Source organism: Centropristis striata, chromosome 4, assembly GCF_030273125.1.
Source record: "Centropristis striata isolate RG_2023a ecotype Rhode Island chromosome 4, C.striata_1.0, whole genome shotgun sequence".
Taxonomy (NCBI): domain Eukaryota; kingdom Metazoa; phylum Chordata; class Actinopteri; order Perciformes; family Serranidae; genus Centropristis; species Centropristis striata.
In genome coordinates, this window is record NC_081520.1 from 28252970 (window position 1) to 28280941 (window position 27972).

The 27972-nt window shown below is 43.4% G+C and overlaps 2 protein-coding genes and 1 long non-coding RNA gene across 5 annotated transcripts; 2 read left to right on the top strand and 1 right to left on the bottom strand.

The window, feature by feature from the left end:
- The first annotated feature begins 375 nt into the window (after positions 1-375).
- Positions 376-12663, top strand: ap2m1b (adaptor related protein complex 2 subunit mu 1b). Of its 3 annotated transcripts, none has more exons than XM_059331615.1 (11): positions 376-596; positions 4558-4670; positions 5946-6211; positions 6502-6584; positions 8427-8562; positions 9355-9493; positions 10114-10233; positions 10425-10560; positions 10801-10898; positions 11129-11240; positions 11319-12663. In XM_059331615.1, the coding sequence occupies exons 2-11, from the start codon at positions 4597-4599 to the stop codon at positions 11451-11453; spliced, it is 1299 nt and encodes a 432-aa protein (XP_059187598.1). In that variant the 5' UTR covers positions 376-596; positions 4558-4596; the 3' UTR covers positions 11454-12663. The 3 variants fall into 3 exon arrangements, with proteins under 3 accessions (XP_059187598.1, XP_059187601.1, XP_059187599.1); XM_059331618.1 differs by lacking the exon at positions 376-596 and adding an exon at positions 916-1050; XM_059331616.1 differs by lacking the exon at positions 376-596 and adding an exon at positions 1058-1524.
- Positions 12664-13198: 535 nt separating this feature from the next.
- LOC131970275 (uncharacterized) lies at positions 13199-17454 on the bottom strand. The gene is made up of 3 exons (XR_009394168.1): positions 17317-17454; positions 15886-16180; positions 13199-13437 (listed from the first exon to the last, which is right to left on the bottom strand). It is a non-coding gene; the product is annotated as an uncharacterized LOC131970275 (long non-coding RNA).
- mmp23bb (matrix metallopeptidase 23bb) lies at positions 17399-27575 on the top strand. Its single transcript, XM_059331622.1, has 8 exons — positions 17399-17762; positions 22032-22135; positions 23499-23638; positions 23757-23924; positions 24226-24390; positions 26401-26511; positions 26600-26726; positions 27001-27575. The coding sequence occupies exons 1-8, from the start codon at positions 17676-17678 to the stop codon at positions 27191-27193; spliced, it is 1095 nt and encodes a 364-aa protein (XP_059187605.1). The 5' UTR covers positions 17399-17675; the 3' UTR covers positions 27194-27575.
- The last annotated feature ends 397 nt before the right edge of the window (positions 27576-27972 follow it).

Below are 27972 nucleotides of genomic sequence, written 5' to 3' on the forward strand. Positions count from 1 at the left end.
ACTGATGCATTTTAATAATCTTGAGGTTTAGTGTCACTTTGGGTCCATTTGTCATTATTTAAACAAACAATCAATCGATTAATGGAGAAAACATATAAAAACATATTTTATTATAATTATTATTATTAATAATAATAATAGTAGTAGTAGTATATCTGAGAGTGATCGGACGCAGCCTCCTCCCTCCTGAAGGACGCAGGGACGCGTCCCAATCAGCTTCCCCGCCTCCTCGGTCACCGTGAGTCCGGTGGGAGGCAGAGCGGCGGCCGGTGAACCGTCGGTGTGAGACCGGAACCAACTTGGCGGTGTCAAAAAAAAAACCTGCGCAGGTAACACCCGGTCAGAGCGGCAGGAGCCCGGTCGAGGAGGCTGGCTGCTCTGAATGGGACGCGGCCGGGCCGTCAGCTGACAGTCCGCTCCATCCGCCGACATCTTGCCTCCTCACAGACCGGAGACACCGGACAGAGACACCTAGAGACACTGACCGGACAGAGACACCTGGGGACACTGACCGGACAGACTGACCGCTCCTCACAGTCTCTCGGCGGATGGAGTGAAGCGGAGCAGCCGGGACACTCCAGCTCTCTACGGAGCCGGTAGGACTGAAAACACCGTTACTGTCTGCCTGTCTGTCTGTCTGTCTATCTGCCTGCCTGTCTGTCTCTTTACCTGCCTGCCTGTCGTCTGTCTGTCTCTCTATCTATCTGTCTGTCTGTCTGTCTCTCTGCCAGTCTGTCTGTCTGTCTCTCTATCTATCTGTCTGCCTGTCTGTCTGTCTCTCTGTGTGTGTCTCTCTCTCTGTGTCTCTCTCTGTCTCCCTCTCTGTCTGTCTGTCTGTCTGTCTCTCTCTCTCTCTCTCTCTCTCTCTCTCTCTCTATCTGTCTGCCTGTCTGTCTCTCTCTCTCTCTCTCTCTCTCTCTCCGGCTGTCTGTCTGGCTGTCTGTCTACCTGTCTGTCTGCTCTGCAGCAGCGGGAGTCCTCACCGTCTGCGGCTCCGGTAGCAGGTGTTGCTCACAGTTCGTCTTGTTCTCCGGACATCGATTAGAAATGGTGATTTTTCATCGATGATTGCTGATCGGCAGCAGAGCTTTCACTGCAGCTCGTTATTGATGATCTGTTATTAATCAATAGGGACCACATTATAATTCGGCAGAGACCGACAGAAGCTGTTAAACGTTATTGTGACTTTTCAGTCAAATATTTGACCGTTTTACGGATATTTATCTTTACTCTTCAGCTGACGTCACTGTGTGCTGAATGCTACGTGACTGGGCGGTAACTTCAGCTGTTTCACTCCCGACCGTAAACCTGTAAATCTCAACGGAATGAGAACTACATGTTGGTTTATTTGTTTGCCGAAAGTAGAAGAAGAACCGAGCCTTACCGGCGGGCTGAGTGTCCTGCGGGCTGAGTGCGCAGCGGAGTCAGAAACAGGAGAAAACACTAAAATGTCTGCTTTTTAAACAGAGGTCGGAATGATGGCGGAGAGCTATGCCGTCATCAGGAGTCCTTCACCACTGCAGAGTAACGTTATTATCACATTATTACATTTTATATTTTATATTATTAATGTGTTAGCTCTCTGTGAGGCTGCTGATGTGGATATATAGGAGGACAGAAGCTAACCTAACATGCTAACCAGCAGCTGTGATTTAATTATGTTTTAATTAGATAATATATCAAACAAACCGATGGATGGGTGGTCTGTAGCGTAGTGGGTTACACAGGCGCCCCCATGTATAGAGGCTACAGTCCTCGCTGCGGTGGAGCAGGGTTCGAATCCGGCCTGAGCTCCCTTTGCCGCATGTCCTCCCCTCTGTCACCCCCTTTCTATCTGTTTCTCACTTTCAATAAAGCATGTAAAATGCCAAAAAAATAATCTTTAAAAAACAAAAAAAAACAAACCGATGGATACTTTATTTTAATACAGTTAATAACTAAATAATAATAATAATGATGTGTCTGTGGTGTAACGGCTCACTAAAGTCTCAGTGTGACGTTTCAATACAATAAATTATTTTAATCATAAAAATAAGGAACATTTTGAAGAGCAGCATGAAGGCCGAAAAATGACGTAAGTAGAAACATAAATAAGTAAATAAATAAATACAGTTTTTCTTAGTCGCTTTGGTGCATTTCTCACATCACTATTTACATTTGCACAACAGTTAATGCATTTCTCAAAACAATTAGCACAAACTGCAAAACCTAGTTGATAACCTACAAAAGCGTGTCACTTGCTCAAAATGGATAGCTCATCCCTCAAAAGCAAGTATTCATGTCAATGAAAGTGTCAGTGACATCAAGATGAAAAGTCCTGACACCATGTTTATGAACGAGATAGTCAAATGGCTCTGTCATGTTTTCATTATGACAGTTTATTCTGTAAATGTTTTCCAATGCAAAAAAGTCAGACCTTGGTGATGCTACCTGAAAATGCTCAAGACAGCACTGTATAGTACTTGCACAGTCATTTAAAACTTACAGTAAAGTTACACATTACTTTATTTAGTGTGTGAAAAAATACACCCTTATTTACAACAAACATAAACTCCCTTTGGGTAGAGCTGTGCACAACTGTCAACAGCAGTAATAGAATTGAACATACAACATACTACTGTAAATCATCCATGCACATCCAGACGTTCCTCTCTGTCTGGCCACATAGTTTCATCTACATCACAGCCAATATCATCTCTTGCAATGCAGCGAGGAAAATATCTCCTCGAGTGGCGAATCCACCCTCTGAAGGACTCTGCTGTGATGTCATCACAAGTCATCCCCTTCCTCCCTGCACCCTCACCCCTCTTCCAAGTGGATGACCTTCCATTACTGTCTCACAGTTTTGTAGAAATGGTACACACTAGGGGTGCACCGATTGCAATTTTCTGGCCGATCACTGATCACCGATTTTTAAAAAGCCTGACCTGCCGATTCCAATTTTGGCCGATACCGATTTTTTCAGTACCGATTTTTTCGGTATCGTTCTGAACTAACTGAACCTTCAATGTTTGAATCTTATTTTATTGAAAACAATAACACAGCAGTATTTTTCTTTAACAAATAAAGGAAATCACAATGCCTGAGGTAGTTAATAAAATACTGAACTTAAAATAAATATCAACAATTTACAGGTCAAAAGAACTGCAACCATAAATAAAGTGTCCTGAGTTTTTGGTTTCGTTATATTACAACATACATACAACTAGGGATGGGCATCGATTTTCGAAGATTCGAATAGTCATTAAAATCGAATAGTTCATCATATCTGGAAGGAAAAAATGTTGTATTACTGGTGCCTTCCACACGGGGGCAGTGTAGCATTTAATTATACAGTGTGGCGTGCTAGATTCCAAACTGTAGAAGAAGAAACAGAGCGTCGGTGCTTGTTGTAAACAAACAGAAATCGCTAAGTGAACACCTCCTGCAGCAACAGCACATACACACTGTACTGCTACAGAGCTAACTGCCGCTAACGGCGGCTCTTCTTAACGAGCCGGCCTCCGGCTCGTTAGCGGCTCGTTATGGAGAGTAAGAAGGAGTCGCTGGATTTGTCTCCAGTCGCTTTCTTGAAAAATAGTCCCTAAGGGGGTCTGAAAAGTTGCTAAACTTAGCAACAAAGTTGAGAGCACTGCTTCGCCGATGGGGGTTATTATCGAGGTAGATAAGATCGGTTTGACGTAAAAGAATCGGCCGATCGCCGATCCCGCAAAATTAAGGAAATCGGCGCCCCTAGTACACACTATATCCTGTTTGATTAATATATGCTTTTAAAGTGTTTATGGGTTTATGGGATTCAGCTCTGAGTGATTGTAGAGAAGTGGCTTATCATTGGTTGCAACTAATGCTTCACACACCCCTTCTCATCAGTGAAATCTGATATTTACCTGAGATAATTTGTTCAATTTAGGAGACATATTCAGGGAAAAAAATAGATTTTAAAAATGTATAACATTTGTTTGACAGATTTTGACTACTAGTTCCACATTTTTATATGTAATGACTCAAGAAATGAAATGAGGACTATTACTTTCATATGGAATGACTATTCAGCATTCACAAGTATAGTTATTTTTGGTTGACATCACATAAGCAAATAGTAAAGTTATAAAACAAAAAAGAGAGTTGTATGAAAGCATTTGATGACTGTCCAAAAGCATTTGCAATTTGTTGTAAGAAATGAGAAACTGCTACTATGATGTGCACAAATGACTAAATGTTGTAGAACTGTTGTGCAGATGTTAATAGTGATGTGAGAAATGCACCAAAGCGACTGAGGAAAAACTGTAAAAAGATGAATAAATGTAGAAATAACTATATAAATAAATGCAAAAAAATAATGTTTCCGTTTTTCGTCGGTCACAGCAGGCTGAGACCTGAAACACATTTTATTTTTTTACTTGAAAATACTAAATGAATAGAAAAAAAACACCATTTCAGTTACATTTAAACTTTCCTGATCTAATGTTAATGTGACTTAATAACTCCAGATGCTGAGACTCATTACAGACTAATTTATAAATGTTCTGTTTCAACATGTTTCTGTTTCTGCTGCAGCTTCACCATGATCAGCTGAGTGACTGACAGCTGTCAGTCATGATCGGAGGACTCTTCATTTACAACCACAAGGGGGAGGTCCTGATCTCCAGGGTATACCGGGACGACATCGGGTCAGACACACACACACACACACACACACAGACAAATAACTCAACCCTGCACACACTCAACAACAGTCAGATACACCGTGATGCGTTCAGGGACAGTGATTATACATTCTGGGACAGCGGTGCATTCAGTGACAGTAATGATGTGTTCAGGGACAGTGATGCATTCAGGGACAATAACGTGTTCAGGGACAGTGACGTGTTCAGGGACAGTGACGTGTTCAGGGACAGTGATGTGTTCAGGTACAGTGATGTGTTCAGGTGCAGTGATGATGTGTTCAGGGACAGTAGTGGTGTGTTCAGGGACAGTGGTGTGTTCAGGGACAGTGATGATCTGTTCAGGGACAGTAATGGTGTGTACAGGGACAGTGAGGCGTTTAGGGACAGTGATGATGAATTCAGGGGCAGTGATGTGTTCAGGTACAGTGAGGATGCATTCAGGGACAGTGAGGTTGCGTTTAGGGACAGTGATGTGTTCAGGGACAGTGAGGATGTGTTCAGGGACAGTGATGTGTTCAGGGACAGTGATGATGCATTCAGGGACAGTGAGGATTCGTTTAGGGACAGTGATGTGTTCGGGGACAGTGATGCATTCATGGACAGTGATGGAGCGTTCAGGGACAGTGATGGAGTGTTCAGGGACAGTGATGCATTCAGAGACAGTGATGCTTTCAGGGACAGTGATGTGTTCAGGGACAGTGAGGATGTGTTCAGGGACAGTGAGGATGTGTTCAGGGACAGTGATGTGTTCAGGGACAGTGATGATGCATTCAGGGACAGTGAGGATTCGTTTAGGGACAGTGATGTGTTCGGGGACAGTGATGCATTCATGGACAGTGATGGAGCGTTCAGGGACAGTGAGGTGTTCAGGGACAGTGGTGATGAATTCAGTGGCTGTGATGTGTTTAGGTACAGTGAGGATGCATTCAGGGACAGTGAGGTGTTCAGGGACAGTGATGATGCATTCAGGGACAGTGAGGATGCATTCAGGGACAGTGATGATGCATTCAGGGACAGTGAGGCTGCGTTTAGGGACAGTGATGTGTTCAGGTACAGCTGTGATGAAGTGTTCAGGGATAGTGAGGATGTTTTTAGGGACAGTGATGATGCATTCAGGGACAGTGAGGATGCGTTTAGGGACAGTGATGCATTCATGGACAGTGATGCATTCAGGGACTGTGATGGAGCGTTCAGGGACAGTGATGCATTCAGGGACAGTGATGTGTTCAGGGGCCGTGATTCGTTCAGGGACCGTGACATATCCGTGTCTCTGTCCAGGAGGAATGCGGTGGACGCGTTCCGGGTGAACGTGATCCACGCCCGGCAGCAGGTGCGGTCGCCGGTCACCAACATCGCAAGGACGAGCTTCTTCCACGTGAAGCGCTCCAACATCTGGCTGGCGGCGGCGACGCGGCAGAATGTCAACGCCACCATGGTGTTTGAGTTCCTCTACAAGATGTGTGACGTCATGGCGGCATACTTCGGAAAGATCAGTGAAGAGAATGTCAAGAACAACTTCGTCCTCATCTACGAGCTGCTTGACGGTAACCTTTATTCTGAAAGGGCGGGACAGGAAGGGACTGCTTCTACTCACCAAAGTAAAAGCTGTCCCTCATGAGGACAGGATGTCTCACTGTCTTTCTCCAATAGGACGTCGTCTCTCCGTCTTTCTGCCGCTCTGTGGTTTTTTTAGGTTTTGATTTTTGTAAACGTTGATGAGAAAATCAAAACCTAAAGAAAATACAGCGAGGACAGCAGCCTGCAGAGTGTGTGTGTGTGTGGTGTGTGTGTGTTTGTTTGTTGTTGTTGTGGTGACAGTGTCTGTGTCCTGCAGAGATTCTGGACTTCGGTTACCCTCAGAACTCAGAGACTGGAGCTCTGAAGACCTTCATCACCCAGCAGGGCATCAAGAGCCAGGTACACTAATATTATCATTATTATTATTATTGTTATTATTATTATTATTATTATTATTATTATTATTATTATTATTATTATCATCCTTATTATTATCATTATTGTTAATTAATATTGTTATTATTATTATTAATAATAATAATAACAATATTACCAATAAAACATCACATAAACACCAACGAAGGCTTTTAATTTGAAACTATCTCCTGTCTGCTTCCTTCCTGCTGCAGCACCATGTGAGTCCACACACACACTCACACACTGTTTAACCCTTCAGTGTATGAGGGGTATTTTATGCCAGCACACTATACTAAAACTCGTGTACAGCACCTATGCGATGACATCAAACCTCTAACGTGCGTGCGTAGATTCCATTCTCTTTCAATGGACAGACGAGCGTCACGTAGGCGTCGCGCAGACGCTGCACACGCGTTGTTGCGCATACGCCTACGTGACGGGTGAACTACGCCTCAAATACGTGACAAGAAGACCCGCGTGACTGTTAAGTACAATTCTACATGAGCGTACAGACACACGCTGTGTAGTGTGTGTGTAAATCATATAGCGATGAGTCATTCGTGCCACAAGCGAACGTAGCGGACGCCTGTGCGCACGCTCGTCTCAATGTACAAATAACTATTCTAGTCTACACGTGCACACGTTAAGGCGTCTGAAGCGTTAGCTTTAGGACAATAACACACACGTGTTAACGCGTGTACGCCTATAACAGATCAGCTGTTACACAGAGTCTCAGCTTCACATGGGATTGTTTATAAGAAAGCAGAACTTATAGATGAACTCCAAGCCCCAACAGAGCTGTCAGGATATTTCTATTATTTTCAGGCCCGTTTTTATTTTCTTGTTATCGAAATTTCTCTCTCTCTCTATCTCTCTCTCTAAGTTTGAATGATATCGAATTGATATTTAATGATAGCAAGGGTGAAAGGGATAATTAAAATAATTTCAGCTACTTAAAAATAGTAATAGTAAAGTGCGACGCTCACAGCCAGTTCCCAGCTTCGCGCACGGACATACAGTTCATTACGCACCAGCTGTAATTAGGTAGGTTTACCTGCCTGCAGACGCAGTAATCGCTGTCATCACTGATTATTAAGTAGCCATGCGGACCTATCTAATGAATATTCAGTAGCCATGTGGACAGCAGTCTCTTCACAATATGATTTTATTGGACCTTATATCTACACTGTTTAACCCAATTCGGCACTTATGCACAGTCCCATTCTGTTTTACAGACATTTGTAGTTAGCTAATAAGGTAAAACATTTTGTTTAAGCTGTATTTTGCTGACTTTCACTCCTAAAACAGGCTAATTAAGCCTCAGGTTTCAGCCGGAAAAACGTTAAGTTTATCTGGTACGTACGAGATAGTCTTTCTCTTCATCTACAAGTTCTGCTTTCTTATAAACAATACCATATGAAGCTGAGACTCTGTATAACGGCTGATCTGTGTAGATATGCTGCAGAACATAGAAAATGAATAACTGTCAGGTCCTGATGATCCAGTGGACCTCGTGCGTAAATGCGCACAGCCTCTTCCTCAGTTTGTTCCTTATAGACGTACACGCGCTACGCGTGTGTTGTTGTCCTAAAGCCAACGCTTCAGATGCCTTAACGTGTGCACGTGTAGACTAGAATAGTTATTTGTACATTGAGACGAGCGTGCACACAGGCGTCCGCTACGTTCGCTCGTGGGACTTTTCAGTTCAGGCGTTTAAGTATAGTGTGCTGGCATAAAATACCCCTCATATTCAGTGTGTGTGTGTGTGTGTGTGTGTGTGTGTGTGTGTGTGTGTGTGTGTTTTAACCCTTCAATGTCTCTCAGTCTAAGGAGGATCAGACTCAGATCACCAGTCAGGTAACAGGTCAGATCGGCTGGAGGAGAGAAGGCATCAAGTACCGCCGCAACGAGCTCTTCCTGGATGTCCTGGAGAGTGTCAACCTGCTCATGTCCCCGCAGGGTAACTGTCCCCACTGACCTCACTGTCCCCTCACAGTCCACACTGTTCCCACTGTCCCCTAGAACAGTGATTCTCAACCTTTATGAGTCGCGACCCCCAATTTAACATGCATGTTGTCCGCAAAAACATCTCGCGACCCCAATTGGGGTCGGGACCCCAAGGTTAAGAATGGCTGCCCTAGAAGACAGCTAGAAGAACAGTTCCAACGTGTTTTTGTGCAGCAACAAATTCAGATCTCTAATGCTGATCTACAAAGCTGTCTCTGGTACTGCACCGACCTACCTGAACGCCCTGATTCAGGCATACGCTACCTCACCACCGCTGAGCTCTTCCAATGAGCAGCGCCTGGCTCTGCCACCCGTTCGTTCAAGACAATCCAAACTCTTTGTGTTTGTTGTTCCCCATTAGTGGAACGCAATACCAGTTCCTACCAGAGCAGGGGTCCCTCTCTACCTTTAAAAACTCCTGAAGATCCAGCTCTTCAGAGAGCACCTTCTCTTCTAGCACCACACCACAACTCTACTACTTAAAGAATCCTCACCAGCTCTTATTGCTGCACTAACGCCCCTTATGGCACTATACCTTCACCTTTTTCTGTAAGTCGCTTTGGATAAAAGCGTCAAATGACTAAATGTAAATGTAATATCAGTTAGAATCACAGAAATCTGTTCATCACTGTAAGAAACATTACACATTGTGTGTATGTGTTTGTATGTATGTATGTCTGTGTTTGTGTGTGTATCTGTGTGTGTGTGTGTGTGTGTGTGTGTGTGTCTCTGTGTCTGTGTGTAGGTCAGGTGCTCAGCTCCCATGTCTCTGGCCGGGTGGTGATGAAGAGTTACCTCAGTGGGATGCCTGAGTGTAAGTTTGGGATGAACGACAAGATCGTCGTCGACAAACAGGGGAAAGGATCAGAGGATGGAGGGAAGAGGTCAGAGGTCACAGCTCCATATATGGTCACTTCCTGCCTCAGAATAAAGCTGTTATAAACATGTAAACAAACTCAGCCGTTAAAACGTTACTCAAACACACACAGAGTCACACACTGATCCCAGCCTGTTCATGTGAAGTTAGTTATTTTTCAATTCAATTTCAATTCAATTAGGCTTTATTGGCACAAAAGTTAAAAAACAATATTGCCATTGCACAAGTACAACTTTTTTAAAATATTTGGACAATACACAATAACAGTAAGAAATGAAAATCAATAAAACAAAATGGAATTCGACAAATAAAGGACAAATATACAATTCATTCAGTAAAAAAAATAGTAAATAAGGACAACATATATGTATATATATATATACACACACTCACACACACACACACATATAAATAAGAATCAATAAAACAAAGTGGATACATTTCATAAAATATATATAGATAAAATGTGAGACAAATCAAACAAACAAATAAAATGTCTTTAAGCTGCAGAAAGTAACTGTTACTGAGACCTTAAATCTGTCATTCTGAACTGCCCTCTCTCTCTCCCTCCCTCTCTCTCTCTCCCTACCCCTCTCCCTCTCTCTTTCTCTCTGCCCCCCCCCCCAGTGGTAAACAGTCTATAGCTATAGATGACTGTACCTTCCATCAGTGTGTCCGACTCAGCAAGTTTGACTCTGAACGCAGCATCAGCTTCATCCCTCCAGACGGAGACTACGAGCTAATGAGGTCAGAGGTCGCACACACACACACACACACACACACACACACACATACAGCATCAGCAGGCCTGAGACGGGTGTGTGTGTGTGTGTGTGTGTGTGTGTGTGTGTGTGTGTGTGTGTGTGTGTGTGTGTGTTTGGTTGTTTTGTGTGTGTGTGTGTGTGTGTGTGTGTGTGTGTGTGTGTGTGTGTGTGCAGGTATCGGACCACTAAAGACATCATCCTGCCATTCCGCGTCATCCCGCTGGTGAGAGAAGTCGGTCGAACCAAACTAGAGGTGAAAGTCATCATCAAGTCAAACTTCAAGGCGTCGCTGCTCGCTCAGAAGATCGAGGTTATTACAGTTATTACAGTTATTCATTTTTACACAGTTATTACGCAGTTATTACAGTTATTCATTTTTACAGAGTTACTACAGTTATTACACAGTTATTAGTTATTAGTTATATACAGTTATCAGTTATAACACAGTTATTACACAGTTATTACAGTTATTAGTTATTACAGTTATTACACAGTTATTAGTTATTACACAGTTATTACAGACACACAGTGAAGACTTGTCCCCCATCAGGTCCGGATCCCGACCCCCCTCAACACCAGCGGGGTCCAGCTGATCTGCATGAAGGGGAAGGCCAAGTACAAGGCCAGCGAGAACGCCATCGTCTGGAAGTAAGACAGGACCAGGACCCACACAGACCGGGACTCAGGGGACTCAGGGGGTCTCAGAGTGACTTGGGGTATTCAGGGGGTCTCAGGGCGACTTGGGGTACTCAGGGGGTCTCAGGTGTTCTCAGGGGGACTCAGGGGTACTCTTATCCTAATCCTATATTGTATGTTAGGGTGAAGCGCCTGGCGGTGTGTGTGTGTTACAGTGTGTATTTTGTGTTGTTGTGTGTTAGGGTGAAGCGCCTGGCGGGGATGAAGGAGTCTCAGGTCTCCGCGGAGATTGAGCTGCTGCCGACCAACGATAAGAAGAAGTGGGCGCGGCCTCCCATCTCCATGAACTTCGAGGTGAGTCTCTGCTCACTGATTGGTTATTGGACGATGATTAAAGAGCAGAAGAAGAACTTGTTGCCCCGCCCCCTGCAGGTGCCGTTCGCGCCGTCCGGTCTGAAGGTGCGCTACCTGAAGGTGTTCGAGCCCAAACTCAACTACAGCGACCACGATGTCATCAAGTGGGTCCGCTACATCGGCCGCAGCGGCATCTACGAGACCCGCTGCTGACCCCCACCCCCCCACCACCGCTGACCCCGCCCCCCGCTGCTGACGGGAAGATGGCCCATGACATCATCATTATTGTTGTTGTACTGTACAGCCGTGTGTATGTGTGTGTATGTGTGTGTCTGTGAGTGTGTGTATGTGTGTGTGTGTGTGTGTGTGTGGGGCTGCGTCTGTGTATGTGTGCGTGCGTGCATGCGTGTGTGTGTGCGCATGCGTGTGTGTATGAGGGGCATTTTATGCCAGCCAACTATACTAAAACTCCTTAACCGCGTTGCCTGCGCCTGCATAAAGACTGATGAATAGGCGTGCGTACAGGCACGCAAATTGAGAGTACACCAGATAATGAAGGGATGACGGGTGACAAGTGTCATGCCATTTGCGAACGCTTGTCCTGTGTTATTGTCCTAAAGCCAGCGCTTTAGATGCCTTAACGTGTGCTCGTGTAGACTTGAAATAGCCTAAACTGTCTCATCGGTCTCTCTTGGTAACACATGGACTGCTTGAATTGTGAAGCGAAGCAGCTGCTAAACTCAAAATTTGTGATAAAAAAGTAAATAATTATTTGTACATTGAGAAGAGCGTGCGCACAGGCGTCCACTTCGTTCGCTCGTGGCACTGCACGAATGACCCCTCGCTATTTGATTTGCAAAAACACTACACAGCATGTGCCTGTACGCTCATGTAGAATTGTACTTAACAGTCATGCAGGTCTTCATGTCACGTATTTTAGGTGTAATTCACCCGTCATGCAGCCGTGCAACGTGATGCTCGTCTGTCCATTGAAAGAGAATGGAATCTACGCACACACGTTAGAGGTTTGATGTCATCGCATAAGCGATGTACACACGTTTTACTATAGTTCGCTGACATAAAATGCCCCTCGTGTGTGCGTATGTGCGTGTGTGTGTTTCTGTGTGTGTGCGTACGTGTGTCTGCGTGTGGGCATGAATGTGTGTGCGTGCGTGTGTGTGATGCTGTCAATGTTGTGATTTAAAACAGGTGATTTCTTGAAACACTACATTTCCCATGATGCACCTGTGTAGTCAGTCTGTGAACCAGCATGCTTTGCTGTCAGTGTTCGTTCTTCTGTCTGAATTAATTTTCTAATTATTTCTATTGTTTTTGTATCCAGGTGTGTGACAGATTCTGATCATGTTTATGTATTGTTGTTGTTGTTCGTTTACAGCTGATTGAATAAAGACTTTATTTACTATTTACTCTTCTGTACTTTATGAGTATTATCAGTAGATGCACATTTTCAGAGCATTTCTTAACATTTGTTCAGATTCACTGTTTTCATAAAAATCACCAAAAAAGCTGATCAAACGTCCCATAGAGCTGGTAAACTGCTGACATTCTGTTTATTTATTTACAAAATAAGGACAAAGATGCAAAGTGACAGTCAATATTCCTTTATTTATTATTATTATTATAAATATTAATAACGTGTGGACCTTAGAACGCAGAGACAGACTTTACACACACACACACACACACACAACCTAAAGAACCTTCAGACATCAAACAGAAGCAGCGAGGCTCCGAGAACAACTCAACATTTATAATCCTGCAGGACGAGCTGTACACACACACACACATTAAGAGAGAGACACACACTGAACACACTAAACACAGACAGAGAGAGAGAGAGACACACACAAACACACTGAACACACTCTGTCTTTCTGAAAGGACTCTGGTGTGTATGTGTGTTTAGTGTGTTCAGTGTTTGTGTGTGTGTGTGTCTCTGTCTCAGTGTGTGTGATGGACAGGTGAATGGTGTAATTAAACTCTCGTCCTTCAGCTCTGTCTGACAGTGTCTCAGTGTCCTCTAGTGTCTTGGTCCCCGTTCCGTGTCGCTCGTCTCTCTGGGCGACTCGTCGTCCTGCAGGTCACTGGCCGGCTGCCAGGAGGCCCCCAGGGGCCCCCGAGGCCCCCGGCCAGAAACCCAGAGGCATGATGGGATACTGCGGAGCTGCGGGTCCACCTGAAGGACACACACTGAAAATCAGACAGAACATTCCACCAGAATAAATTAAATCTGCAGCTTTTACTTTCTTCTGAGACTGAAGCTACATGCTAACATGCTAATACTCCTGATTCCAACCACCTTCAACCTGAGGCAGAGAGACAGAGACACACCTGTACCTGAGCCCCCAGGTCACATCATGACATCATCAACTATCACTTTGTTATAGATTCATTAATTTATTCATTATCCTTCACCTGTTCTCCTCCTTAGGTCTCGGGGGCTGGAGCCGAGAGGCGGGTTAACCTGGACAGGTCTCAGACTGTCACAGACACATAGAGACTGACAATCACACCTCATTCACTCCTACAGGACATTTAGAGTCACCAGTTAAACTAAGTACATGTTTTTGGACTGAGGGAGGAAGCCGGAGAACCGGAGAGAACCCACACTGACACAGAGAGAACATGAGAACTCCACACAGAAGAGCCTCAAACTCCACATAGAAGAGCCTCAACCTCCACAAAGAAGAGCCCAGGGCTGGACTGGGACAAAAAGTCGGCCCTGGCATTTTTGCCCTGACCAGCCCACCACAACTGATGACACACAAACTATCTTAGTGCTCTCCTAACCATATAGACATACTAACCAAAACATAGGAAGTCAGAATGTATAACTTTCACTCTTAAATGTATAAATATATATAAATGCAATGACATGCAGCACAACAAAGCAGGAAAATATGGAAAAACACACATTAACAATACAGTGGAAACTCCATCTGTTTATCACCTCCGAATCCATCAACAAATAATCACGCTGGCAAAGATAACAGCAAATCAGCTTCACAACACAAGACTGACCAATGTGTGACAAGGCACTAGAATGTGTGGCAAACTGTTAATATAACTGAACAGTAACAACAGCAAGCCTAGCATGTTGCTGTGCCAGTCTAAAAACTCCAACCAATTAGGTAGTCAGGGTGTCCATAACTGTTGAACTCCATTAAAAGTCCGGACGGGCCAAACTTACTGTCATCAGTACGTACATAGTGGAGGCAGCAGAAATGTTCCTCTCTTAATATGCTTTTGCCCCCTGGCTGCACGCTCACCCAGTACTGTTTGTAAACAAGACACAAGATACATTGATAATGTATCAAGCAAACTAAACATACTGTCTTCAAAAATTTAGCAAGCTAACAAAAAAATTATTAACCTGACTTCATGATATTTGAGCCAGTCAGAGAACCATTTATCGCTTCTTACCGCATGTTGCCGGGTGCTGCCATCTCTGTCCACCTCCCTCGCTTAATTCCCTAAAGGCCACTTCCCTCATCACCTGCCACCGCCAGTTCTGCTAATGATGCTAAGTAAGGTCCGCCTGCTGCAGCACTAAACATTTCAGTTAGTTTAGCACATTTGGCAGCATTTGCACAGAGGGCCTGTTGTTTGTTTTTCTCATAATTTTCCTGCGACTCCTATGCGTTTCATTTTTATTTTGTCTGTGCCGTAATTGATTGATTGATTGATTGATTGATTGATTGATTGATTGATTGATTGATTGATTGATTGATTGATTGATTGATTGATTGACAGGCGATGGGCCCAAGGAGGAGCTGACCTCGGCTCTTGGCCAGCCCACTAATTTTAACCATTGGCCAATGAGTCTACCAAAAACGTTGTTTGGCCAAAAAGACTTGTCGGGCCATGACATGAGTGGCTCATTGATTGATTGACAGCAGAAGGGGCCAAAGACACCTGTGCCTTCTCTCTACTGTTTTATCGGCCATTGGGCAATCAGTAAACCAGAATATAAATAAAAAAAATTAAAAACAAAGTCCAGCCCTGAAAGAGCCTCAAACCCCACACAGAAGAGCTTCAAACTCCACACAGAAGAGCCTCAAACTCCACCTAGAAGAGCTGCAGGCCTGAGTCGAACCGGCGACCTTCTTGCTGTGAGACAAGAGTACTGTAAGATTTAACTTCAGATAACTCAGACAGACCAGGATCAGATCAGGACAGACCTGGGTTTCTGGGTGGTTCTGGGCTAAGTCCCTGTTAGCTGAGGTTCTGACCTGGTTCAGGTCCTCTCAGGGAGATCTTTAAAGTGTCCTGGAAGGGAGAAGTGTCCAAACTACAAAACATTTCTGCTGGGGTGCCTCAACGAACAGTGCTAGGCCCCCTTCTCTTCTCAATCTACACCACCTCACTGAGCCCAGTGATCCTCCATCATGGCTTCTCCTACCATTGTTACGTGGATGATACCCAGCTGTTCCTGTCCTTCCCACCAAACGACCACACAGTCTCGGCTCGTATCTCTGCTTGTCTTGCTGATATCTCCACATGATGACAGAACATCACCTTCAGCTCAACCTCTCAAAGACAGAGCTCCTTGTCACCCCGCCTTATATCAGCCTATCAGAGTTCATCCCTGATCCAGCAACTATTAGACTGATGACCAACTGACCTTCAAGGTTTATGTGACCACAAATGTCCGAACAGTCGATTCTCCCTGTTCAACATCAAGAAGATCAGACCTGACGGAGCGATCCACACAATCCTGGTCCAGACCTGAAGGAGCGATCCACAGAGTCCTGGTCCAGACCTGAAGGAGCGATCCACAGAGTCCTGGTCCAGACCTGACTGAGTGATCCACACACTCCTGGTCCAGACCTGACGGAGTGATCCACAGAGTACAGGTCCTGGTCCAGGCCCTCTGACGTCACTCTGAGACTACTGCAGATCTCTACTGGCAGGACTTCCTTCAACCAGAGAGAGAACATGACACTCATCTATCTGACCTGGCTCACGCACACACAAACACACACACACAAATGCAGTAAGAGTAACACACACACGCACATACACAGTAACAGTAACACACACACTCGGTCCCTCTGCAGCTCTGCAATTGTCCTGCTGCATTTGTGTGTGTGTGTGTGTGTGTGTGTGTGTGTCAGATTAGTTTATAATAATTAATCTTTGTTTTGTTTCTGCAGAATTGATTTAAAAGCTGGAAGCTGCTTCATTAAGAACTGAAACACAAATAATAACTCAATGTTTGTTTCCACAACATGTAAACAAACTGAACGACCTCAACACGACGGTCACAAAGTAATAGATTACTCTGCAGAGTCATGTCTCAATCATGTCTCAGTAACTTTCTGTTGTTGTTTTGACTTTGAGCTGATGATGAAGAATCAATGATGAACTTGTGAACGTGTCCTATGATGTCATCATGTGACACTCGTTTTTTTTAAATTCAGAAACATGAATTTAAAGAGTCTCAATGAGCTGAAGACAGAAAAATAACAACAAATAATAATAACAAAATAAATTCATGAAAAATGTAGATATAAATAAATACAGGAATGTATATATATATACATACATACACATGCATTTATTTATCTCTTTATACATTTCTCTGTGAGCCTCAGAGCGATTGCAGCAGCAGCAGCAGACGTTGTTCAGAGACTCTGAGTGTCTTCAGGCTGTTTGGACAGATGTTCAAAGACAGCTCAAAGACAAACGCTGCACATCTGGACTGTTGGAGGGAAAACACCTCGGGGTGGCCCTACCTGTGGCCCCGGCCCCGAGGGGACCACCAGGACCAAGTCTGAGGTCTGTTTATGAGCTGCTTAGATCCAGAACAAACAGCTGCAGACAATAATAATACAACAGCATTTATTAGGTAAATAATAATTATAATTATATTTATCATAATTATAATCTCAAAGAAACAGAAACTGATTAAAAATGAAACAAAAATAATTAATTATTATAAACAGTAAAATAAAGTTTGTTTTTATGTTCTGAAGTCAGAAATTGAAACAAAAGGGTTAAAGAGTGTAAACAGACACCACACACACACACACACACACACACACATACACACCTAGCCCCGCCTCTCCGGGAGGACCCACTGCAGCAGCGAGTCTCTGACTGTCCGGGAAGTTCCTCAGTTTGTTCCAGAGCCGAGCAGGACGGACCGGGTCCGGAACCAGCCGCACCCGGGTCCTCTGATCCAGAACCAGGACCGGGACTCAACGGGGTCGAGCCGCGCGTGCACTGCCGGTTTTACGCGTCCGTGCGCGGATTCTCCGGGTTCGGATCTCCACCAGAGACCTGAGGACTCTGGACACGCGCTGATCCAAGGACACGCGCTCACACACAGTCTGACTGAGGAGGGATGATTGATTGATTGATTGATTGATTGATTGATTGATTGATTGATTGGCCTGTCATGTGTCAGTGATGATGGAGCCTCAGCTGGTGATGATGATGGTGGTGGTGATGATGATGATGATGATGGAGGTGGGCGGAGCTTCTCTCAGGCCGCAGGTCAGTTAATCAATAAATCTGAATCTCATTGTGATTGTCAGACTGATCAATAATATTATTGATATTGTAAGAATGTTAAAATGATCATTTATGGGGTCATTTATTGTCTGCAGCTGCACAATATAAAACTTGAACTTAAATTATTATTAGATTATTAAACTTAATATTGAAATAAAAACTTTAAAACATTAAACAAGTTCAATCAGAATCAAAAGTTTAAAATTAAATTAAATGATTAAATGTTTTAGTGCAGTTAGAAAAGTTTTACAAACTTTATATCGATGTGATGTAAATATAAAATCAAATCATTATAACAGACTCCGTATATTTATTATTTTAATGCTGGCTGCAGTGACTGGAGCTAACAGCGGGGGCCGCTTCAGCTACAGGAGATAAACACTGAAACATTTCAAAGATTCTCAATGTGTCAACTAACTGAGCAGTAATAATTGTTTTTTAAGCCTTTAAACACTACTTTTATTTTAGTGATTTATTATTTGTTATAAAGTATAACTGTTTTTAAGGAGGATTTAGTGAAATGTCTCACGGATATAAATACATTTAATTAAAAGAAAGTCCAAAGATGATCAGCAAAAATAATTACGTCTAAAATCTGAACGTTAAAAAGTGTATTTTATGTTTTGATTCAGCAGAATAAAAAGTAAATTAATTTGATTTGTTAATCTTGTAATTATAATCCACATTATTCTACATTTCTGAAGATAAAACGGGTCAAATATTTACAAAGCTGCAGGTCAGAGAGGCTGCTGGGAAATGTAGTTTTTAATCTCCATTCAGTCAGAAAAAACTACAACAGTTTTAAATTAATGTTTTCATTAATGTTTCAGTTTTACAGCGGCAGGTTCACTTTGAACAGGACAAACAGTTCAGACCGGACCAGACAAGTTCAGACTGGTTCAGATCAGTTCAGACCGGATCACACCGGTTCAGACTGGATCAGACCAGTTCAGACCAGAAGGTTGCTCCATCAACGTGGCTAAACAAACCGCGGCTTCATTGAAAAAGCCAGGTTAGAATTAACACAAACTTTCACTTCAGGCTTAAGACGTTCCACTAACGCAGCTCAGCTGAGTCTAGTCAACGCTAACTCAACCCAGGCTATACAAGCCGGCATTGTGTAGTTGTTAATATATTATCAATTAGATCACTAGATTAATAAGAGTGGTTATGTTATCAGTAGGCTGGATAACAGCTGTATGTTCACAGTTAGGTGTAGGCTAAGTTGGGAGAACTCACAACTAAAATCAATTTAGTGTAAATTGGCCTGTTGGGAAGTAACCCTGTCCTATATTAATTATTTTTTTTACATCTCAACGGGAGAAATCTGAACAGCCAAAAAAGGACTTGGACAAGTGAAAATGTAATAATGTTTGGGCTGTATCTTCATTCTTCAGATTGTGTATAAACATGCACCTTGCTGCAGGACACAGCTGGAACAACTACAGCAGCAAGCAATGATGAAACTGAGAAATTAATTAATAATTGGCAACTACGTAATCAGCTAAGCCTACTCTTTGACACGTTTTCTTTTACAGGATGCCGGCGCGATCTGCAAGCGTCATATGTTTATGGGAACTGAAAACCAAAAACTCGATATGGAGATAAAAAGCTAAAAATGGAATAATTCAATTGGAGATAAAGTAACTAGATAATGATGTAAGTATACATTTTACCACCGCAGAAGGTCCTTTAGAATGCATTTAATGTGTTTTTTTTGTCTTAACAGCTAGAACAAAATGAATAAATAAAGGACTACTAAAAACTTTTACACACTTTCTTAAATTATACATGTTTAGCTTTCAAATAAAGGGTTCACTTCAAAACAAAAGTTGCATGAATTAAACAACAGATTGACTGAAATAGGTATATAAATTCATGCCTCGTCAAATTGTGAGAAAAAAGGTCTAAACCAGAAACCTGACGGAATTGACTTTGGGGATTTTGTTTCTGCCAGTCGGGAATTATTAGCCTGGCTAACGCCAAACTATATCACAAATGAGAAATAATCTGGATACTACCTATTCATTTATCCGTAGAGTAGGCATGGATTACAATCCTTTTTTTTTACGACGATCCGTTTATTGGGCGCTATGAATGTCTATCATAAGCATCTGTACGTAGCTCTTAGCCAATCGTATCAATTATACCAGATGACGTATGTAGAGCGACAGAAATTCGAGGAAGCACCGAGCAAGAAGATGACTGATGTTTACATAGCCAGACTAGCCCATCTCTACTTTGGGACTAAAATGCACAATTCTGCTTCTGCAGTGTTTTTCTGCAGCATGTTCTGGCTCTGGCTCCTCTATAGTTTCAGCTCACTCACTCACTCACTCACTCACTCACTCACTCACTCACACACACACACACACACACACACACTAGTTGCCAAATCATGTCAGAAGCAAGGCTAAAACATCCCTTTTGGTGGTGATAAAGGAGTGTAAAGCCAAACGTTGTTCTTCTTTTAAAATAAACTTTTGCTCTAAACCATCTAGAACACTGTCTACAGCTAGATCCAAAGAGAGCTTTGCGTCTGCTGCAGTCATGTTGGATCTGTAAGAAAACGCGTCATCGTCTTGCCGTCCCACCCCATTCTGTGATTGGATCCTTAAAACAGGGCTAAGAATCGGCCATGGACTCCAGACCCTTTTGCAGTTCGAAATGAAACTGAGCGTGCAAGTCAGTATGGGTATACCCAGGCTAGGGAATTATTTGAAACACAGCTAAAGTAAGCTTGACAGTTAGTCTGCCCCAGAGCAGGCTGGTTCAGTGGTGTAAATTACCTCTCACTTAAATTTGGTGAGGCTTATCATAATAAGCCAGGCTTTTCCTTAATCCACGTTGATGGAACACCCCTCAGATCAGACTGGTTCAGATCAGTTCAGACCGGATCACACCGGTTCAGACTGGTTCAGAAAGGTTCAGAATGGTTCAGAACGGTTCATACTGGATCAAACCGGATCAGACTGGATCACACCGGTTCTGACCAGATCAGTCTGGTTCCGACCAGTTCAGACAGGTTCAGACAGATCAGACCAATCAGACAGGTTCACAACAGATCAAACCAGTTCAGTACAGATCAGGCCAGATCAGGCCAGATCAGACCGGATCAGACTGGATCAGACCCGATCAGACCACATCAGGTTCTTGGACCAGTTCTTTACCCTGGTCTGATCTTGGTGCTTCTCAGTCTGCTCTCTGACATGAGGCCACATTCCATTTCGCTCCCTGACAGGAAGCTGCAGTCTGTAAACAGCTGAGGTTCAGAGGCTCCAGTGGATCTGGTTCAGGTTTAGTTCACATGTGGGCGACAGAAGTCTCACATCTGTCCTCAATCAGCTGCCGCCACGTCACAGCCAAACACTGCTGCACGCCACTTCCTGCTTCTTCCACACTGGATCCATCTGAAGCTGAAGTTATTTAATGTTAATTCAAACAAAACAACAACAACAGTTTGTGTCTCCATTTGGATCTGAGGCTCAGTGTGGGATCAGAGCACTGCTGCAGTGCAAGATGGGAGCTGTGCCAACACTTAGACCTGGATCAGATCAGGACAGAACACCATCAGGACAGACCTGAATCAGTACAGACCAGGATCATGACAGACCTGGATCAGAACAGACCTGGACCAGGACAGACCTGGATCAGTACAGAACAGCATCAGGACAGAACAGCATCAGGACAGACCTGGATCAGGACAGACCGGGATAAGGACAGACCTGGATCAGATCAGGACAGAACAGGATCAGGACAGACCTGGATCAGATCAGGACAGAACAGGATCAGGACAGACCTGGATCAGATCAGCACAGACCTGGATCAGAACAGACAGGATCAGGACAGACCAGGATAAGGACAGAACAGGATCAGGACAGAACTGTATCAGGACAGACCTGGATCAGGGCAGACCTAGATCAGGACAGACCTGAATCAGGAGAGACCAGGATCAGGATTGTTCTCTGCACTGACACAGTGCCCTGGTGCATCATGACTTCACTTGTTGTGTTGTTTTCTATAATCTGAGCTGGAGGAAACATGTAGATGTTGGACTGAAGGGACCCAGGATGGAGCCCTGAGGAACTCCCCTCACATCTGTAATTACCTGTAAACCCAAGGGAAGAGATGTCTTTATAGGTTGTAGAAGAAAACTCCAAATAAAATAGTCTTTACATGTGTTCTGCACCTGACCAGAGGCGCTGTGAGAGAAGCTGATTGGTTAAAGAAAATGATTGTTGTGTGTTTCAGTCTGTCAGCAGCAGCGTGATGGAGACGTTCAGAGGAGCGAGAAACAGACGTTACGCCATCAACCCTGTGGGACACAAGTGGACTCACCACAACCTTACATACAGGTAACACAGGTAACATTCAGGTAACCTTCAGGTAACATTCATATAACATTCAGGTAACATTCAGGTAACATACAGGTAACAAACAGGTAACATACAGATAACTTTCAGGTAACATACAGGTAACAAACAGGTAACATTCAGGTAACATACAGGTATAATACAGGTAACATTCAGGTATCATTCAGGTAGCATACAGGTAACATTCAGGTAACATACAGGTAACTTACAGGTAACATTCAAGTAACAAACAGGTAATATACAGGTATAATACAGGTAACATTCAGGTAACATACAGGTATAATACAAGTAACATTCAGGTAACATTCAGGTATCATCCAGGTAACATTCAGGTAAGATACAGGTAACCATCAGGTAACATTCAGGTAACATACAGGTAACATTCGTGCAACATTCAGGTAACATTCAGGCAACATTCAGGTAACCTTCAGGTAACATTCATATAACATACAGGTAACATTCAGGTAACAAACATGTAACATACAAGTAACATACAGGTAACATTCAGGTAACATACAGGTAGCATTCAGGTAACATACAGGTATAATACAAGTTACATTCAGGTAACTTACAGGTAACATTCAGGTAACAAACAGGTAACACACAGGTATAATACAGGTAACATTCAGGTAACATACAGGTAGCATTCAGGTAACATACAGGTATAATACAAGTTACATTCAGGTAACATGCAGGTAACTTACAGATAACATTCAGGTAACAAACAGGTAACACTCAGGTAACATTCAGGTATCATTCAGGTAACATACATGTAACATTCAGGCAACATTCAGGTAACCTTCAGGTAACATTCATATAACATACAGGTAACATTCAGGTAACAAACATGTAACATACAAGTAACATGCAGGTAACATACAGGTAACATACAGGTAACATACAGGTAACATACAGGATACATTCAGGTAACAAACAGGTAACATACAGATAACCTTCAGGGAACATACAGGTATAATACCGGTAACATTCAGGTAACATTCAGGTATCATTCGGGTAACATACAGGTAACAAACAGGTAAAATTAAGGTAACATTAAGGTAACATTCAGGCATCATTCAGGTAACATACAGGTAACATTCAGGCATCATTCAGGTAACATACAGGTAACATTCAGGTAACATTCAGGCATCATTCAGGTAACATATAGGTAACATTCAGGTAACATACAGGTAACATTCAGGTATAATACAGGTAACATTCAGGTAACATACAGGTATAATACAGGTAACATTCAGGTAACATTCAGGTAACATTCAGGTAACATAAACGTAACATTCAGGTAATATACAGGTAATGTCTGTCTGTCTGCCTGTCTGTCTCTCAGAGTCATAAAGTTTCCCAACACTCTGAACGTTGAGGACACGAGGAAGGCAATCAGCATCGCGTTCACCAAATGGAGCGATGTGTCTCCACTGACCTTCATCGAGGTCACCGACAGCAATGCCACTGCTGACATCACCATCGGTAGGGAGGAAGACAGGAAGTGAAAGAATTTCAAATTAAAACAGGAAAAAATTAAAAAGATCAATAAAAACTGTTGTGTGTAAATGGATGTGTGTGTGTGTGTGTGTGTGTGTGTTAGGTTTCTACACCTTTAATCACACAGACTGCTGGTGGTCTCCTCTCCACCCGTGTTTCGACGGTCTGAATGGCGAGCTGGCTCACGCCTTCCTGCCGCCACGTGGAGAAATCCACTTCGACAACCACGAGTTCTGGATCCTCGGCAAGTCCAGGTTCAGCTGGAAGCAAGGTACCTGTACTGCAGTATCACCAGTACTGGTGCAGTACCACAGTACTACTGCAGTATCACCAGTACTACTGCAGTATTACCAGTACTACTGCAGTACCACAGTACTACTGCAGTACCACCAGTACTACTGCAGTACCACAATACTGCTGCAGTATCGCCAGTATGACTGAAGTACCACAGTGTTACTGCAGTACCACCAGTACTACAAGTTGTACAGTGAAGTTTTATTTTAATCACACTCAATATATCATGTGACTGCAGGTGTGATCATGTGACTACAGGTGTGATCATGTGACTACAGGTGTGTGGCTGAATGACCTGGTGCAGGTGGCGGCTCATGAGATAGGTCACGCCCTCGGACTGTGGCACTCCAGAGACCCGAAGGCTCTGATGCATCCGAACGCCACGTACACGGGTCAGAGGAACATCGCCCAGGATGACGTATGGGGCATCCAGAGACTCTACGGTAACACACCTGTTTAACTACTCACCTGTACCTTTACATGTACCTGTACCTTTACCTATACATGTACATGTACTTGTACTTGTACCTGTACTTGTACCTGTACCTGTCCTGTACTTGTACTTGTACTTGTACCTTTACCTGTACCTGTCCTGTACTTGTACTTGTACTTGTTTCCTGTACCTGTACCTGTACCTGTCCTGTCCTGTACTTGTACTTATACCTTTACCTATACTTGTCCAGTCCTGTCCTGTCCTGTACTTGTACCTTTGCCTTTACCTGTACCTGTCCTGTACTTGTACCTTTACCTTAACCTGTACTTGTACCTGTCCTGTACATGTACCTGTACAAGTACTTGTACCTGTGCCTGTCCTTTACATGTACTTGTACCTTTACCTATCCTGTACTTGTACTTGTACCTGTACTTGCACCTGTACATGTACTTGTACTTATACCTGTACTTATACCTGTACCTGTCCTGTACATGTACGTGTGCTTGTACCTGTCCTATACTTGTACTTGTACTTCAACTTCAACTTGTACCTGTACTGTACCTGTACTTGTACCTGTCCTGTACTTGTACATGTGCTTGTACCTATCCTGTACCAGTACCTGTACTTGTACCTGTACCCGTACTTGTGCTTGTACCTGTCCTGTACCTGTACTTGTACCTGTACCTCTACCTGTCCTGTACTTGTACCTTTACCTTAACCTGTACTTGTACCTGTCCTGTACATGTACCTGTACAAGTACTTGTACCTGTACCTCTACCTGCCCTGTACTTGTACCTTTACCTTAACCTGTACTTGTACCTGTCCTGGACATGTACCTGTACAATTACTTGTACCTGTACCTCTACCTGTCCTGTACTTGTACCTTTACCTTAACCTGTACTTGTACCTGTCCTGTACATGTACATGTACATGTACCTGTACAAGTACTTGTACCTGTACCTGTACCTGTCCTGTCCTGTACTTGTACTTGTACCTGTCCTGTACATGTACTTGTACAAGTACTTGTACCTGTACCTCTACCTGTCCTGTACTTGTACCTTTACCTTAACCTGTACTTGTACCTGTCCTGTACATGTACATGTACATGTACCTGTACAAGTACTTGTACCTGTACCTGTACCTGTCCTGTCCTGTACTTGTACTTGTACCTGTCCTGTACATGTACCTGTACAAGTACTTGTACCTGTACCTCTACCTGTCCTGTACTTGTACCTTTACCTTAACCTGTACTTGTACCTGTCCTGGACATGTACCTGTACAAGTACTTGTACCTGTACCTCTACCTGTCCTGTACTTGTACCTTTACCTTAACCTGTACTTGTACCTGTCCTGTACATGTACATGTACATGTACTTGCACCTGTCCTGTACCTGTACCTGTACCTGTACAGGTACTTGTACCTGTACTTATACCTGTACCTGTCCTGTACATGTACGTGTGTTTGTACCTGTCCTGTACCTGTACCTGTCCTGTACTTGTACTTGTACTTGTACTTGAACTTGAACTTGAACTTGTACCTGTACTGTACATGTACGTGTGCCTGTACCTGTCCTGTACCTGTCCTGTACCTGTACTTGTACCTGTACCTGTACATGTACCTGTACAAGTACTTGTACCTGTACCTGTCCTGTACATGTACATGTACATGTACTTGTACTTGTACTTGCACCTGTCCTGTACCTGTACATGTACTTGTACCTGTACTTATACCTGTACCTGTCCTGTACATATACGTGTGCTTGTACCTGTCCTGTACCTGTACCTGTACCTGTCCTGTACTTGTACTTGTACTTGTACTTCAACTTCAACTTGTACTTGTACTTGTACTTGTACCTGTCCTGTACATGTACGTGTGCTTGTACCTGTCCTGTACCTGTACCTGTACCTGTCCTGTACATGTACGTGTGCTTGTACCTGTACCTGTCCTGTACCCCTACTTGTACCTGTACTTGTACCTGTACCTGTACTTGTACTTTTACCTGTCCTGTCTTGTGCACAGGCTGTGTGGATAAGAAGAGAGTGTGTGACCCGTGGGCTCGTCTGGGTTTCTGCGAGCGCAGGAAGACGTTCATGAAGAAGAACTGTCCTCAGCGATGCGACCTCTGCTACGGTGAGATGCCTCCGTGTCCCCGACACCTGTCTTTTTCTCTGAGCTCCGTCTCTCTGAGCTCCGTCTCACGTCCCTCTCTGTCTCTCAGAGCCGCTAGAGGCCGCCGCCACGCCGACACCACCGCCCGCCAACCTCAAGATCAAGCTGGTCCCCCGAGGGAAGGTGGTCGGCTTCCGCTGCGGGACCAAGAACCTGAGGACGCCCCCCAAAGTCAGGTCAGTGTCCTCCACAGTTTGTCTCAGCTGGACAGGGACACCTCCGTCCTCTGAGGACACCACCGTCCTCTGTCCAGCTGAGGACATGAGGCGGCTGCAGTGTCCCTTACAGACACAACGTCAAAGTGTTGGACTCAACAAACAACAAACAAAGTCCTGAAGGTTTCAGTTGTAGAAACAACTTAATCTCTGTCCGTCTCTGTCCTTTCTGTCCCTCTCTATCCTCTGTCCTCTCTGTCCTGTTTGTCCTGTCTGCCCTGTCTGTCTCCTGCAGCTGGTATAAGGACGGGGAGCAGATCCTGTCCTCTGTCCCCGGCTACATCGTGATGAAGGACAGAGACCTTCGTATCGTGGCCAACGAATTTAACGAGGGCGTCTACACCTGCCGCGTCCTCCGCCGCGGGGATATTGTGTCCGCCAACTCCTGGGCCATCCGGCTGAAGCCAGAGCAGCCGTCCAACAGCTAAGGACAACGAGGGGACGGAGGGACAGAGGACACAAACCAGGACGAAGTGATGAAGTTTGGACATCAGGTGTTCTAAGAGGACATTGACCTCATATTCTCTAGTTATTTCCTGCTGTAGTTGTTCAATAATGAACCAGTGAGTCTGACAGATGGATCAGACTGACCAATAGAACGTATCTGACATCTGTAGGTCCCGCCCACCAGATTCAGATCAACAGAAAAAATTTTGATCCACTATAAAAGATTTTGATCCATTATAAAACATTTTGATCCATTATAAATCATTTCGATCCTCTATAAAACATTTTGATCAGCTATAAACATTTCGATCCATTATAAAACATTTTGATCCACTTTAAAACATTTTGATCCACTTTAAACATTTTGATCCATTATAAAACATTTTAATCCATTATAAAACATTTTGATCCACTATAAAACATTTTGATCCACTTTAAACATTTTTGATCCATTATAAAACATTTTAATCCATTATAAAACATTTTTAATCCATTATAAAACATTTTGATCCATTAAAAAACATTTTGATCCACTTTAAACATTTTAATCCATTATAAAACATTTTGATCCATTATAAAACATTTTGATCCACTTTAAACATTTTGATCCATTATAGAACATTTTGATCCATTATAGAACATTTTGATCAGCTATAAAACATTTTGATCCATTATAATACATTTTGATCCATTTTAAAACATTTTGATCCACTATCAAACATTTTGATCCACTATCAAACATTTTGATCCACTTTAAACA

Coding starts and splice junctions, on each gene's coding strand:
- ap2m1b (XM_059331615.1), top strand. CDS start 4,597: ATGATCGGAGGACTCTTCATTTACAACCACAAGGGGGAGGTCCTGATC. Junction 4,671..5,945: donor GTATACCGGGACGACATCGG/GTCAGACACACA, acceptor GTCTCTGTCCAG/GAGGAATGCGGTGGACGCGT. Junction 8,563..9,354: donor CCTGCTCATGTCCCCGCAGG/GTAACTGTCCCC, acceptor GTCTGTGTGTAG/GTCAGGTGCTCAGCTCCCAT.
- mmp23bb (XM_059331622.1), top strand. CDS start 17,676: ATGATGGAGCCTCAGCTGGTGATGATGATGGTGGTGGTGATGATGATG. Junction 22,136..23,498: donor CACCACAACCTTACATACAG/GTAACACAGGTA, acceptor TCTGTCTCTCAG/AGTCATAAAGTTTCCCAACA. Junction 26,727..27,000: donor AGGACGCCCCCCAAAGTCAG/GTCAGTGTCCTC, acceptor TGTCTCCTGCAG/CTGGTATAAGGACGGGGAGC.